At 35.6% G+C, this 16,475-nt stretch overlaps 1 protein-coding gene across 2 annotated transcripts in view; it reads left to right on the top strand.

The window, feature by feature from the left end:
* The window catches only part of SHPRH (SNF2 histone linker PHD RING helicase), a 79,626-nt gene that overhangs the window by 16,983 nt on the left and 46,168 nt on the right, over positions 1-16,475 (top strand). For both annotated transcript variants that reach the window (XM_031012329.3, XM_019029966.4), the window contains exons 7-14: positions 1,116-1,224; positions 1,822-2,078; positions 3,653-4,312; positions 5,581-5,832; positions 6,654-6,732; positions 12,010-12,173; positions 12,290-12,546; positions 14,283-14,404. In XM_031012329.3, the coding sequence (XP_030868189.2) occupies positions 1,116-1,224; positions 1,822-2,078; positions 3,653-4,312; positions 5,581-5,832; positions 6,654-6,732; positions 12,010-12,173; positions 12,290-12,546; positions 14,283-14,404 (1,900 nt within the window). The remainder of the gene's footprint in view (positions 1-1,115; positions 1,225-1,821; positions 2,079-3,652; positions 4,313-5,580; positions 5,833-6,653; positions 6,733-12,009; positions 12,174-12,289; positions 12,547-14,282; positions 14,405-16,475) is intronic.

Below are 16,475 nucleotides of genomic sequence, written 5' to 3'. Positions count from 1 at the left end.
ATATGTTCTCGAAAAGCATCGTATGTTGAACATTTGCTTGGCACTTAAGTCAACACTTTCTGTTCACTCTGTGGGTAATGATTTATATTAGTGGTTAGTTAACTTCAAGTGGGCAGAGAGAATGGGGTGTTTGTGACCCAGAAGGTTTATTTTTTAAGTAATGTTGGCCAACTAGGAAGAGAATTTGTGATCACTTACTGAACTTCCTTCTAGTTGGCAGAGAAACTCCTTTACAAAAGTACTGTTGACTCCTCAAATGTTTTGTCACTAATAAAGTCTCCATATTACTACTAAATATTTTTAAGAGCTATTTAAAAATGTTATACAAATCTCATATATATAAATCTTAGAACCAAATAATTAGAACTTTGTTAAAGAACAAGTAGCTTAGTAAATAGATTGCTAAATGAAACAAACTTCAAGTCCTTGTCCCAAAATACATAATTGTGTTTAAAAATATAAATTTTAGAGTTTACAGAAACAAAGTCCACTAAGGCAAATATAGTATATAGCTCATATTTTCTAGTAATGAAATCTGAAATCAGCCCTTACATTAAATCTTGCTGAAATGAAGTCAGTAGTTAAAGGTATAATTATAATTAATTACCTCTAGGACCCACCAGTCTCACAGCTTTAGCATTATGTTATCTTTCAGTAGGGTCAAGTTTGCAGAATTAGCCTTTCAGATTTGAGTAGAAAATTTAAAAAAAAAATGTTTTCTTTGTAGACAAATGACTTGGAATATATTGACTTAACTATCAGTAACTTCTGTCTGAGATTTCCTACTCATTACTATTTTAATTCCAAGTTATTTTCATATTATTATAAATTCAATGGGTTAATTTTATATTTAAATATACCTTTAAAAGTTAATTTCAGAGGTTCCACACATAACATTTAGGTAATTTAAGATAATATGCACAATTTTTTAAGTGATAGCTAGCTGTAAACTCAGAAATAAAACTGTGTATGTATCTACAGCTATTTGGCCCTTTCTCTTGCAATTTTTTTAGAACTGTTTTGCATTTCCATAAAGAAGGAAAGTTAATTTCAATAAGCAATTCGGAATACTGAAAGCAAAACACTGTGTAACTACTGACTATTGTTTGTATCAGGGAAAAGTGGTGAATTATTTTATTCCGTCACATTATTTTGGAGGAAAACTGAAAGAGACAGAAATCCAGAATATCGAATTTGAACCAAAAGAAAAAGTTCAATGCCCTCGTAAGTATGGCATCTCTTAAAGGAAATACCTTCTTATAGTGATCTTTGCTAGAGCTCTTGCAATCCTTAGAGATATCTTGTAATTGTTATAAATAATTGTTTTTACAGTTATATATGCTTTTCATAAATGAATTCAATTACAAGTCATAATATCTTAACAAAAGTAAAGATGTATTATTTTGTTTGACTTGGCCCAGGTAGTTCTTGCTCAGTCTGTTATATTTAAATCTCTTTAGCTTTAGTTTAAACCAGGCTTTATTTATCTTTTAGGAAATGAATGTTTCGCATACTAATGGTAGTGTATACTTAAATAATTGTGAGAGTTTTCTTTTATAATTTTGAATGATTGTTGTTTTATAGTATTAACAATTCAATATGAGTAATTCTTCCTTCGATTATTTTTATTACAGTAATTTGTTTCTTAATATGCTGAGATACATTTTTATTACATATTTTTTCAAAATGGCACTCTGCTGTAATAAATCTTTGATTTATTTTTTTCTTAACTCAGTCCTCATGCAGATTAAGATTAACCAAGTTTTACTTTCTTTTCATTTTAATTATTTTGACTGATTTAGCATATCCTTTTATATTTAGCTACACGTGTGATGATACTGACAGCTGTGAAAGAAATGAATGGAAAAAAAGGAGTGTCCATCCTTTCCATCTATAAGTATGTCAGTTCTATATATAGATACGATGTTCAACGGAACAGGAGTCTTTTGAAACGGATGCTGAAATGTTTAATTTTTGAAGGTCTCGTGAAACAGATCAAAGGCCATGGTTTTTCTGGGACTTTTACATTGGGAAAGAATTACAAGGAAGAGGATATATGTGATAAAACAAAAAAGCAGGTAACAGAGCTTAAGTTCAGCTCTATATTAAGTACACGTATGTGATACCTTACTGAGTACATTGACAGATCCCACCTTGAAACTGAAACTCTTACGATCTGAAGATAAAAAAATAGGAAAAGTACTTATATCTGTAACTTCTACTTTCTACTTTGTGGATATAAATTCCGTGAGAGTAACTTTACTTTGGCTATCATTAAACCCAGAGAATAATGCTTGGCACATAACAAATACTCAGATATTTATTGAGTGAATTAAAAAACTAGTTGGCTAAGCGTATTATAGAGTATAAAGCATCTTCTGTATTATTTATTTTTATTATTTTTTTAAGACACAAGGCATCTATTGCCGTGGCTAGAATGCAGTGGTCATAGCTAGCTGCAGCTAAGCTAAGTTCAAGGCTTAGCTTGCCTTAGCTTCCCAAGTAGTTGTGAGTACAGGCTCATGTCACCATGCCTGGTTAATTTTTCTTGTTTTTTTTGTAGAGACGGGGTTCTCACTATGTTGCCCAGGCAGGTCTGGAACTTCTAAATTCTCATTTTCTTTATATTATTATCTTATACAATTTCTGTATTTTGTTAGAAAACTGCTTCTGTTGGGCCAGTAATTTCAATTTGCTTTTAGGAAAATAGTTATAATATTTGCAATCATAAATAAAGATTAATGACAACAAGTCAAAATGTGGAGCTACCAGCTTGGCCACCAAGAAAAAGACAAAAAATTTATTTTCTGGAGTAGGGGGTCTATATTATCCTTGGGTAGCACTGAAGACAGCAGTGAACTGTGCTTTTGGTAATCCTGCTACCACCAAAACTAGAAGATTTCCCTCAGTTAATGCCATTGATTACATGTTGTGTCTTAACTCCCTTGTTCGACCTCAGCCCTGATATCCCTTGGAGGAAGCTGTCCCTATTAACTACCTGCCTATCATACTCCCACTATGTTGTACAACCCTCTTAGGTATTCCCATAGCATCATTTTACTTTTTACTGTTCTCACTTTTCCAGTAGACCCCTTTGAGACTGGAGGCCAAATATTGTTCATATTTGTGTCCCTAGCATCTAACACAACTACTGGCACAGAATTGGCATTTAATAAGTAATTGTAAGAGAGGACATATGTAGAAAAGGGAAGGAAAGAAGGAATCAATTTGCTAATTGCAGTAACCAGTGGATTATCTTTTACTTTCTTTGGATGCTATATTTTAGTACTTGGTGTTTTTGTAGTTGCCCTAATTTGTGTATTTATGTACTCGAAAAGTACTAGTCTTGTATTGATTTAGGCAGACTAAATCATAGTAGGTAAATAACAAAATATCAGTAGCTTCCTTTATCTTTCTAATTTTTCATCTCTCCAAATCTGACACTTGTAGAGCCTTCCTTTTGTTTTGAGATAAAGTGAGGGTCCTTACAGAGGGCAGATTGGAAGCCACTTATCAGGAGTGATTCTCCTCAGGGAAAAGGGTAGCAAAGACTGGCTGCTACATAATTATATGAAGTACTTACATAAAGTCGGGAGTTTAATTTCAGACATGCAACTAGTTGCAATCAATTAATTAAATATTTTTTTCATAGGCAGTAGGGAGTCCAAGGAAAATTCAGAAAGAAACTAGAAAATCAGGGAACAAGGACACGGATTCTGAATACTTGCCATCAAACACCTCTGATGATGATGATGATCCTTACTATTATTATTATAAGTCCAGGAGAAATCGCAGTAAATTGAGGAAAAAGCTTGTTCCATCCACAAAAAAAGGAAAAAGTCAACCATTTATCAATCCCGATTCACAAGGTCACTGTCCAGCTACTAGCGACTCTGGAATAACTGATGTTGCTATGTCTAAAAGTACATGTATCTCTGAATTCAACCAAGAACATGAAACAGAGGACTGTGCTGAATCTCTAAATCCTGCTGATAGTGATGTACCACCTTCTAATACCATGAGTCCCTTTAACACCTCTGATTACCGCTTTGAGTGCATATGTGGTGAACTTGATCAGATAGATCGTAAGCCTCGTGTTCAATGCCTGAAGTGTCACCTGTGGCAACATGCAAAGTGTGTGAATTATGATGAGAAAAATCTGAAGATCAAGCCTTTTTACTGCCCCCACTGCCTTGTTGCAATGGAACCAGTGTCAACAAGAGCAACTCTGATCATCTCTCCAAGTTCCATCTGTCACCAATGGGTGGATGAGATCAACAGGCACGTGAGGTCGTCATCTCTTCGAGTCTTGGTAAGGCCACTTGGACTAAAGAGGGAGAGGAAAATGTAAAGTTTTGCTTCTTCCTGATAGTTTCCTAATCTTTGTTTCTTTGTTGTTTATCCTCAAAACTAACTGAATGATTTAATAGTAATGTTAAATCAAAGCTTAAAGAAAAAAATTGAGACTAAGAACTAAAACAGTACAATGTTATTCTTTTCTAACATCAGAATTTCACCAGTTAAAGCATTTTGAGTATAAAGATATGGAAGCTTTTTAAAAATTCTTGAGTATGTAAATGAGAAATTCTTGGTATAAGCATTTATAGTCTTCAGAGAGAAATGCAATCCAAAGGCAGCACTGTGTAATAGGAGCTACTTATCCGATCTGCCATCTCTTAGCTCCAAAATCATCCTCTAAAGCTTCAGTTACCTCAGCTGTAAAATAAGAATTTACTTATACAGCAAATCTTTATTGACCACTTATTATGTGCCAGGAACTGCTGAGTTTTAAAAATAGTATCCAGTCATTTGTGAAGATATGATTTTGTCAAGTACTGGGCACATAGTAATGTTATTGTTTCCTAATATTAATACCCTTCACTAATTTCATTCTTCCTTCTTTCCATGCAAGTGTTACTGAAGGTTTTTGTATTTCATCCACTTTACACAGGCATGGAGAATACTGTAATAAGCAAAACAATTTTTGCTGTTAAGAAGCTCTATTCTGTGTGGGTAGGCAAAGCTTTGAGTCTTAGTTCCATCAGTTTTGAGCAAGTCACTTTATTTTTCTTATGTGTGGGATAGGAATATTAACAACCACCAACAGAATTATTGCTGAAGTTTGGAGATAATGCTTAGCACAGTATCTGAAACATAAAAGGCATTTCATAAATAATAGCTCTTACTGTTCTACTTTTTCATACCATTGTGCTTTCACATATGCTATTGATTCCATCCTCCTACCTACATATAGCCCTTTTCTCTTTTTGCCACCTATGAGAACCTTTAAGATATACCTCAGGTTTTAACTCCTCTGTGATTTTACCTTCTCCGCTACAGAATTGTTCTTTCCACTGTGATGCTGTCATGTTCACATTTATTACAGTTTGTTGCACATCAGTTATGTAATTCATCTTCCACACTAAAACATGTCTTTCTCCAAACAGGTATGGGATCTGTCTCATAGCATGAATGCTCCTAAGAAAATAGAGAGGACTTAGTAAGGGTATAAATGAGTGAATATTTCATTGCCTTTAGTGAGCCTTTTTGCAATAACTGCCTGTATTGATTATTTCCTAGGTATATCAAGGAGTGAAGAAAGATGGCTTTTTACAACCTCATTTTTTGGCAGAACAGGATATAGTTATCATTACCTATGATGTACTGCGTTCAGAATTAAATTATGTCGATATCCCACATAGCAATAGTGAGGATGGGCGTCGCCTACGGAACCAGAAGCGCTATATGGCTATCCCGAGCCCCCTGGTAGCTGTGGAGTGGTGGAGGATCTGCCTTGATGAAGCTCAGATGGTTGAGTGTCCCACAGTAAAAGTGAGAGTTTCTGCAAAATCTTTTGAGGGCTGGGGAAGAAGGGGGAAAAGGAATTAGGGGAACTTGAGTAGTTTAATAGTTTAAGCATATTTAACCTGTAGTACTGATATTGGTCAAAAGTTTGTTATTAAACACTACTTGTGCTTTTCTCTTGTGCTTTGAACTACATAACCCTTTGAAATTAGTGCTGTACTCTGTGACTCATTGCTCTATATGAAATATATATTTTTCAGTAAGATGTCTGTTTATATATGATGCAGATTAAAGTAAACTGTGTTTAGGAACTTCTGTAAGCATTTCTGCTAACTGGGAGCTCGTCGTGTAGCCTCTGATAGCTTTGAACCAAAGTTGACTTTGACAGTCTTTTAAATCAGAGGCCAAATGGTAACAGAAAATACTACTTTAGAGGACAGAATTTTGATTCCGCCTTTGAATGTCATATGTCTTTATTCTGTTGTCTTTGGCCAGTCTGTAACCTGAACTGAATGTATGAATCATGTCTGTTAGTATATCTGGAGGATAGAGTGATGTAGGGCATGGATCAGTTATTCAGGGGGCTTTTTCATCTTGTACGTATTTGAACTACCCCTCTGTTTTAGGGGACTGCGTGGCAGCCTCCCACTAATGAGAACCACTGTACTGGAAGATGGTCCATTGAATATGACATTCAACATTGAGTGTGATAACTGTTAAATAAAAGTAGGTACATCTCACCAGAAGTGTAGCTTTTAATGGGCTGTTTTTCATGAGTATGCCTGACTTCTGTGTTCTTTCTGTGGTTTTCTGGATTTCATTTTTATTTCATTTTTCTCTCTCATCAGGCTGCAGAAATGGCCCAGCGTTTGAGTGGGATTAATCGATGGTGTATCAGTGGCACTCCAGTACAGAGAGGATTAGAGGGTAATGTATGGTTTCCTCACGTATTGCATGCATTTGAAAAGCTTCATTTTTTAGAGAGAAAAGTATTGTTATGCTTAACCTTTGCTGCAGTCCTTATTGAAGTGATGATTCATGTCTTTATAGTTGACTCCTAATAGTTTCAAGCATTTATCTTTTTAAATGGGACTCAGGTGATTTTTCTGTTTATGTATATGAGGACCGATATATATTAAGAGGTCTCATTGCCTTAAGTTGAACAATTATTGTACCTGCCTAAACAGCATAGATATAGGTCTGAATTAAAATTAGAGTTCCAAAGTCATAGGTAGAAAACAAAGAATCTAACCCAAAAAGAAACAAAGGGTGGGGGGGGGGTGGGTGGGGAGAGGCAGAAAAAGAGAGAAAGGGAATTAATTTCAATTAACTGTGTCTATGAAAATGGAGACTATAATTTTTATTGTGTGAACCCAGGAATACTAGGGCCATAATTTTAGTAATTATATAAGTTATTAGTAGCCTTATAATGTCACACTATATGTATATACCATTATTGTTTCTACCATTCCTTTACTTGAGCATTTAGATGGTGTCTAGTTTTTTCCTCCTCTCCACACATGCATTGAAATGATCCTTCTACCTTAATCTTATTCAATATCACAGTAGAACGGACACTGCATTTCTAAAACCTTTATTCAAGTTGTGAATATCTAAAATGAAAAGTTTAAATCTTGTTTTATGTATTTCCCTAAAAGTTGTTATTAAAGTGTAGTTAAATTACAAAATTTAAACATACTTGGAGTTCTGTAGTAAATATTTATCTTCAAAACTTATCTTTCTGAAAATCCAAGTTTTCGTATGTTTTCAGCAGCATAACTCACTCTGCTAAAACAAAAATCTCAGTATCCATTACTTTGACCTTTAAAAGCAGTGTTTTCCAATGATTATTTTTAGGAGGAAAAGGTTTTCTAGTGATATTTTCTAGTATATATTTAAATATTTGCATCACTTAAATGTTACATTTAGATACATATTTATAGAATAATATTACGTTCAGTAGAGGACCACATTTAGTGGTCTCCTTTCATGTTTGGAAACTGTCGAAATTGTAAATGTTTAGGCGTTAATAAGGTCTAAGATCTTACCCAGCTCAAAAGTTAGCTGAGAGGGTACAGAAAAGAGTAGATGACTATCAGAGTTACTTTTTCTCATTTTAATGTTGAGAGAGTATGAGCAATAATTTCTTAGTTCCTGGGTCGGTGTTTTTGGAGATATAAGATGTTGGCAAGTGTTTTGAGCACCTGTCACCATTCAACAAATTCCTAATTTTTTAAAAACCAACTTTAATGAGCTATTTGGACTTCATTGAGATATAAATGACATATAACTAAATGTTTAAAATACCACATTTGAAAAGTTTTGACATGTATTTGTAGCCATGAATATATTTGCACAATAAGGCAAGTTTCGTCGTGTTCCAAGTCAGCTCCAAAAGAGCTTTTCCAGACTTTCTAGAATTTTGTCTTTCTTCCTCACTTCCATATCTCTCTGGTATCTTTCTGATTCTTGCAATTAAATGGTTTTTTTCTAGTTGTCACACTAGAAATGTTAGCCTGCTCATGACTTACTCTGTTGTATTTGGACATGGAAGTCTCATTTGTTTTCTTTTTGTGCTAAACTAGGGTTTCTCAACATTGGCCATATTGACATTTGGGGCCAGATAATTCTTCTTTGGGAATTGTCCTGTATGTTTTAGGATGTTTAGCTTCTACCCACTAGATGCTGGTAGCACTCCTACAATTCTGACACCCAGAAATGTCTTCAGAAATTGCCAGACTGAAATAATGTCATCTACTTGGGATGTCAAATATGGAAGAACGCTTCCTAACTCCTTCCACCCGCCACACCCTATCTCTACATAATGTATTCATTTGTATAATACAGAAAGCATTGGCTTTGGGGAATATAAAAACTGGGGTTTACATCCGGACTTATTAGTTGTATGTCCATAAACAAATTCCTTAAGCATTTAAGTCCTTATTTTTCTTATCTATAAAATAAGGTGTTTTAAAGATGAATTATGATGAAGTATACAAAGGATTTAGCACAGTACCTAACAAATATTAAATATTCAATGAATGATAGCTGCCTCTACTTCTGCTTTTGTTGTTTTTATTTTCCATTTGTGTAGTCATTTATTTTAATGTCTTCGAAAGTATTGACTTTAACAAGTACTTTGTGATGCATTTATTATTTCATTTGTTATTATTTATGTATTTGATTTATTTCTTTGTGAGGTAGGATAGAATCTCAGTCAGATTTTTGCTGTTAGGATACCACAGACTGGATAACTACAAAGAAGGGAAGTCTGTTTAACTCACAATTCTAGAGGCTGGCACATCTAAGGGCATGACACTGGCAACTGGCGAGGATCATCTCATGGTGGAAGGTGGAAGGGAGTACATGAGATAGAGAGAAGCACCAGGGGCTGGACTCGCTTTGTAACAACCAACCCTTGAGATAACTAACCCGCTCCTGCAATAATGACATTAATCCACTCATGAGGGTTCCACCCTCATGACTGAGTCACATATAATTAGGCCCCACCTCCTAATATTATTCACTAGAGTTTAAGCTTCTAACACATGAACTTTTGGGGGATACATTCAAACCGTAGCAGATGATGAGCAAAAGTACATACGATCCCTTATCTATTGAGCTTACAGCTTAGAGGAGAACATATATTTCTTAAAATATTTCTTAAATACTTAGATAAATATTAAATTGCAATTGAGATAACTTTCACAAATGAAGAAAAGGAAAATTCTAACTATAACAGGTTTCATTAAAAAAATAGTTTGTTCTATAACATCATACAATTGGGATGCTGACAACTGAGCCACTGTGATTTGAAACATTAACATGAGCTCTAGGTAAAGAGGAAAAGGAAAAATCCTCTATTGTAGAGGAAACAGAAAATATTAATGTAAATAGATCACGTGGCAGAAATAGCGTGGCTAGAATGTAAAGAGCTAGGGAGATGATGGTGGATAGAGAGACTAGGTAGGTAGAGATGGGACCATGGAGGATGTTATTTGCCTTGTTAAAGAATTTTATTTTTTTTCTTAAGAGTAGTAGGAGCTATTGAAACGATTTAAACACAGTGGTTGGGGGTCATTTTGTGGTTAGATTTGTATTTCAAAAGATCACTCTAGTTGCATTGTGGAGAGTGGCTTAGAAGAGGGTAAGAGTGGATGTTAGGATATTAATTGATTGTCTATAAGAAGTAATCTAGGCAAGTGGTGCTGGCACTTTTGATTTGGACTAGGTTTGTCCTAAAGATAACAGAAAAAAGTGGATAAGGCAAAATTAACAAGCCTCAGTGACAGATCAGGAGATACCAAGATTTCTGACTTGCATAAATCCATGAATGGTGACTGGTTTCCCCAGTGAATACTACCAGAAAAGAAGCATGGGCCAGTGGCTCACAATTCTAATCCCAGCACTTTGGGAGGCTGAGGCGGGTGGATCATCTGAGGTCAGGAGTTTGAGACCAGCCTGGCCAACATGATGAAGCCTCGTCTCTACTAAAAATACAAAAATTAGCTGGACATGGTGGCAGACGCCTGTAATCCCAGCTAGTGGGAGGCTGAGGCAGGAGAATCGCTTGAACCTAGGAGGCAGAAGTTGCAGTGAGCTGAGATTGCACCATTGCCCTCCAGCCTGGGCGACAGAGCAAGACTCTGTCTCAAAAAAAAAAAAAAAGATGAAGCGTGTGTGCAAAAAGATTATGAATTTGAGATTTCAGCAAGTTGAGTTTGAGACGGCTTTGGGACCTCAAAAAAGAGGTAACATATAGCAATTGAATTGATTTGAGCTAAAAATATAAATCTGTGGACCTTTGCATAGCAGTGATGCATTGGTCCCTTCAGATGTTGCTAACTCCCAGCAACCATCAAGGTAACTTAATGCAATCTAAATACTTGTTGATCATCTTCAGAATAAGTGTTGTAGGTGTGGGAAGGATATTTTTATTATTATTTTATGGCTTCTGAAGAGAATATATGCCCATTGTGAAAAAATTTGAACTGTACATAAAAGTATAAAGAAAATTACAAGCCGGACATGGTGGCTCACACCTGTAATCCCAGCACTTTGGGAGGCTGAGGTGGGAGGATCACTTGAGCCCAGGAGTTCGAGATCAGCCTGGGCAACATAGGGAAGCCCTGTCTCTACAGAAAATAAAAAAATTAGCCAGGCATGGTGGCACACACCTATGATCTCAGCTACTCGGGAGGCTGAGGTCGGATCACTTGAGCCCAGGAGGTTGAGGCTGCAGTGAGCTAAGATGGTGCCACTGCACTCGAGCCTGGGCAACAGCAAGACCTTGTCTCAAAAAAACAAAAAGAAAATTACAAAATTACACTCATAGTCTTCATTTGAAGATCTTTTCTATATAGATGTTTATATATTTGAGCTTATTCTGCATGCACAATTTTACATTCCTTTTTTTTTTCCACTTCATATCCAAAGCAGTTTTTCATTAAGTCCTCACAAATAAATATATGGAAAACTGTTCAGGGTATGTTAAGTGGGCAGGTGGAGGGGAATAGAATATAAAACTGACTGTGCCCAGTAAAGAGATAAACAAGAAGTCCCATGCTCTAAAGCTAACAAATACAAGGCATGCTGAATCAGAAAAGAAAAATAGTTCTATTTTGTGGGGTTACCATAATTTATTTATTTGAGTCATTTTTCTACATATTGTTGCTATGAATATCACTGTGTAAGTAAATCTTATCTATATTTTTGTTACTCTCTTAGGCTTCTTTTCTAGGAGAATTATTAGATAAAGGGTATGAGAAATATTGCATCAGAGAATATTCTTCATGTCATCTGTGTGATTAGAAATTCTTTTTTCCAATCCAGCAAATCTTGCATCTATTGGTTTCAGAGCATGGTATTTCTTACATATGTCTTACAAAGTACATTCAGTTGAGTGGTTTTTTGGTTTAACTTCTGATAACAATTTCAGATTTTTGAATTAAGTATAAGCTTTATGTAATGAATGGTTGCATAAATCTAACATTATTTTAGCACCTAGCCCAAAACCTAGGGCAGAATAGATGCTCAATAAGTATAAATGGAATTGGAATTGAATTTCAGATTTAAGAGCCTATACAGCCTGTATTTTAATTCATGGAAAGTTCTATGTGCTGTGTAATGTCTGTAGAAAAGCTTCTGCAAACTAGTAATGAAGTAATAGAGTTATCCTCAATGTATTTTATTTTTTCTTTTCAGATCTTTTTGGGTTAGTGGTCTTTCTTGGTATTGAACCTTACTGTGTCAAACACTGGTGGGTTCGACTTCTCTATCGGCCTTACTGCAAGAAGAATCCTCAGCATCTCTACAGCTTTATTGCCAAGATACTGTGGAGGTCTGCAAAGAAAGATGTGATTGACCAAGTCAGTACAATAAGTTTTTATTGATAAAGGTACTATAAGAGAAAAGAAACAATTGGGATGGAAAGTTAAATTTTTAGATGATATCTTTTTTTTTTTTTTTCTGCTCCTTTTCACAGATCCAAATACCACCACAAACCGAAGAAATACACTGGCTCCACTTTTCTCCAGTGGAAAGGCATTTCTATCACCGTCAGCATGAGGTGTGCTGCCAGGATGCGGTGGTAAAACTCAGGAAGATTTCTGACTGGGCTCTGAAGCTCAGCAGCCTAGACAGAAGGACTGTCACCTCTATCCTGTATCCATTGCTGAGGCTCAGACAGGCCTGCTGTCACCCACAGGCTGTTCGTGGAGAGTTCTTGCCACTCCAAAAAAGGTTTTATTATCAACATTTTTTTAATTGCAGTTGGTATATCATAATAGACAATATTTCAGGCCCACAGTGTCATTCAGAGACATGTAACTGAGTTGTCAGTTATCTTTAATGGTGTAGAGGGTTTTCTTTGGTATGGAAGCTCATTTGCAACAGAGAATTACCAGAATTATTTTCATGGTTTTAAGCATTTCTCTTTTGCAGTGGGTTTGGTGTTTTTTTTTGTTGTTGTTTGTTTTTTTTTTGTTTTGAGACAGGGTCTCACTCTTTCCCAGGCTGGAGTGCAGTGGTGTGATCATAGCTCACAGTGGCAGCCTCAAATTCCTGGGCTCAAGTGATCCTCCTGCCTCAGCCTCTCAAGTAGCTAAGACTACAAGTGCACACTACTACAGCCAGCTACTTTTTTATTTTATTTTATTTTATTTTATTTTATTTTATTTTATTATTTTTTGAGATGGAGTTTCGCTCTTGTTGCCCAGGCTGGAGTGCAGTGGCACAATCTCAGCTCGCTGCCGTCTCCGGCTCCTGGGTTCCAGCAATTCTCCTGCCCCACCCCTCCAAGTACCTGGGATTACAGACATGTGCCACCACGCCTGGCTAATTTTGTATTTTTAGTAGAGACGGGGTTTCATCATGTTGGTCAGGCTGGTCTTGAACTCCAGACCTCAGGTAATCCACCCCCCTCAGCCTTGTGCTGGGATTACAGGCGTGAGCCACCACACCCGGCCTGTTTTATGTTTTTGTAGAGACAGGGCCTCGCTATGTTGCCTGAGCTGATCCTGAACACCTGGCCCCAAGCAGTCCTCCTGTCTCACCCTCTCAAACTGTTGGGATGACAGGCATGAACCACCACACCTGGCCTTGAACACTTCTTTTAAAATTAGGATTATTGTTGAGGTTTTTTTTAAAATTATTTTGTTATTTAGGGTTTTGGCTGTACTCCAGATATGAAAAGCTTTTGCTCTTACTTTATTTCATACTTCCCACATCAGGGAGTTAGATTACCGTTAAATATTTTCTATCTCTCTGATTATTCATTCTGAGAACATTAAGAAATTTGTGTTCATAATACTCTATTGTCCCAGAAAGTTTTTGTGAATCAGACTGCAACTCAGGAACTGGCCTTTGGCTATAAGAGATAGAAAGAGGATTCAGTTTTGTCTTTGCTTTTAAGCAGGTTATAGACAAATAAGGGAAATGATGAAAATTATAGATTTCTAAAATATGAAGTGAACATGGTAAATTTCAAAAGATATACGAACAAATTGCTGTGTACAGTTAGAGTCCGAAAACAATTTATATATGAATGGTTAAGGTTAGACAGCCTTTTGAAGGAATGGCCTTTAACCTTAGAGGATCTTCGTTTTTTACTGATTAAAAAAATATTCAGGCTCAAAGAGGTTTTCTAATTAAGTTGCAGTGCTGGGATTCAGAGTCAGTCTTACATTTTAATACCTGTAATGTTTCAAATATGTCATGCTGTACTTTGTACTTGAGGAAGATTTTTCTAGTTTCATTCTCCCTTTACTGAAATGGGAAAAACTTAAAGAAAGATGTGATCAAATAAAGGTACTTATGTGGGAAAAAATAATGGTAAAAATTGAGGCAAAAAAAATGCTTAGAGATACCACAAAAACTGCGAGTCTCATACACTCTTGATCATGTGAGATATAACACTCCCACTGAAGTAACACTTGGGATTTTCTTTCTAGTTTTGAACAGTCTACCTTTTCTTTTAGCACCATGACAATGGAAGAGCTGCTGACATCTTTGCAGAAGAAATGTGGAACTGAATGTGAAGAAGCACATCGACAGCTAGTTTGTGCTCTCAATGGCTTAGCAGGCATTCATATTATTAAAGGTAGAAGGTGATTGCTTTATCTGATTCTTTCAAACACTTCCTGAGGAAGGTTAATTATAGAAAAAATAGATTTTGATTTTGGGGGGGGGGGATTTTTCCCCCAAAAAGATACTCTCACACACTACTGAATATAGTTTAAATAGGTTCAACTTAATAGAGAGCAGTTTCATAGAACGTTTTGAAAACCTTCAAAGTTTACATATGATTTAACCAAACATTTCCATTTTTAGTTCTTTTTTAAGGAAATGAGGATACACAGATTTCTCTTTAAGTTGTTAATCTTAGACTTTAATAGTTTAATAGTAAACAACTGTAAACAGTCAAAATGATTAGAAATAGAAAAATGGTTAAATTTTGACACATTAAAGGAATTATTGTTCATTGGTTTAAAAATAATAGTTCGTGGGATCATTTTTCAGCAAATATTTGTGTGCCACACCTGATCTAGGTAACGATGATATGGTAAATAAAGTAACTCTCTGATCTTGCAGACCTTAAATTCTTACAGAGGGTGACAAGTACACACACACCCTCCCACACACACACAGAACATATATGTGTAAAGTTATAGTGTTATATATTATGCACAAAATTAAAGCAGGTTAGAAAGAGCATCTTATATTTACATGGAAGAGTATTAGTGGCTTCTCCATCTCTCACGGATCACTTTTTTTGCATTAGGTCTAATATCTTACAAACTGTCATTTTGTATATTTTGCCTGTTATTGTAGTTTTTACAGGAAAGAGTAAATCCATTGTCTGTTACTCTATCTTGGCTGGAAGCAAAGTTATATAACTGGCACTTTTAATAAGCACCATATAGACACACCTTTCCATATAAATATGAGAAACATTAAAACTGTATTCCATAGGTTCAAGAGTGAAGATGAAACATGTTAAGTAGAAACCTTGAAAACATGCCATCAAACTTCTGGAAATCAAAATTTCAATGTTTAATATAGAAAATTCACTTAATAAATAGAAGATTAGACACCGCCTAAGAAAAAAATCAATAAAGTCAAAGTATGGAATAGCAATAGAAACTCTCCAACATGAAAAACGAAGAAGACTGAAAATTTTGAAAAGAGCCTCAGTGAGGTTGTGGGCAACTTCACATGGCCTAATATAAATGTGTTGGAGTCCCCAAAGGAAAAAAAAAAAAAGAAATATATTGTGGGTTTTATATCATGTAAATGTACAATGTGCAAAAGCAATAATACAAAGTCTGTGTGGGGAGACGTGGATGTATAATATTGTAAGATTATTATCCTATATATGAAGAGGTATAATATTATATGAAGGTAGACTGTGACAAGGCAAAGAATGTGCACCCTACAGCCACCACTTCAACATACAACAAGGAGTTAGAGGTAATAATCCAAAAGAATAGATAAAAAGAAAAAATAAAAAATCAGGCCAGGCACGGTGGCTTGTGCCTGTAATCCCAGTACTTTGGGAAGCCGAGGCAGGCAGATCACAAGGTTAGGAGATGGAGACCATCCTGGCCAACATGGTGAAACCACGTCTCTACTAAAAGTACAAAAATTAGCTGGGTGTGGTGGCATGCGCCTGTAGTCCCAGCTACTTGGGAGGCTGAGACAGGAGAATCACTTGAACCCCGGAGGCGGAGGTTGCAGTGAGCTGAGATTGCACCACTGCACCCCAGCCTGGGCTACAGAGCAGGACTCCATCTCAAAAATAATAATAATAATAAGTAAATAAGTAATAAATTAAAAATCTTCAAAAAAAAAAGAAAAAAGGGTGCAAAAAACAAATGAGATGATTAGAAAACAAACAGCAAGATGGTAGATTTAAAAACAAGCTTATCAGTGATCACATAAACTGTAATGGTCTAAATATCCCAATTAAGAGGCCTGGATTGTCAGACTGGATTAAAAACAAACAATAACCATCAATATGTTCTCTATAAGAAACCTACTTTATATTTAAAGATGCAAATGTAAGAGGATGAAAAAAGATAATGTTAACACTAATCAAAAGAACGATAAAGCCACTATATTTCTATCAAGTAAAATAGATTTCTTATTAATACTGCCTGCTAACTGATTGT

This window comes from Gorilla gorilla, chromosome 5 (assembly GCF_029281585.2).
Source record: "Gorilla gorilla gorilla isolate KB3781 chromosome 5, NHGRI_mGorGor1-v2.1_pri, whole genome shotgun sequence".
NCBI lineage: Eukaryota > Metazoa > Chordata > Mammalia > Primates > Hominidae > Gorilla > Gorilla gorilla.
This window is presented reverse-complemented; position numbering and strand designations above follow the sequence as displayed.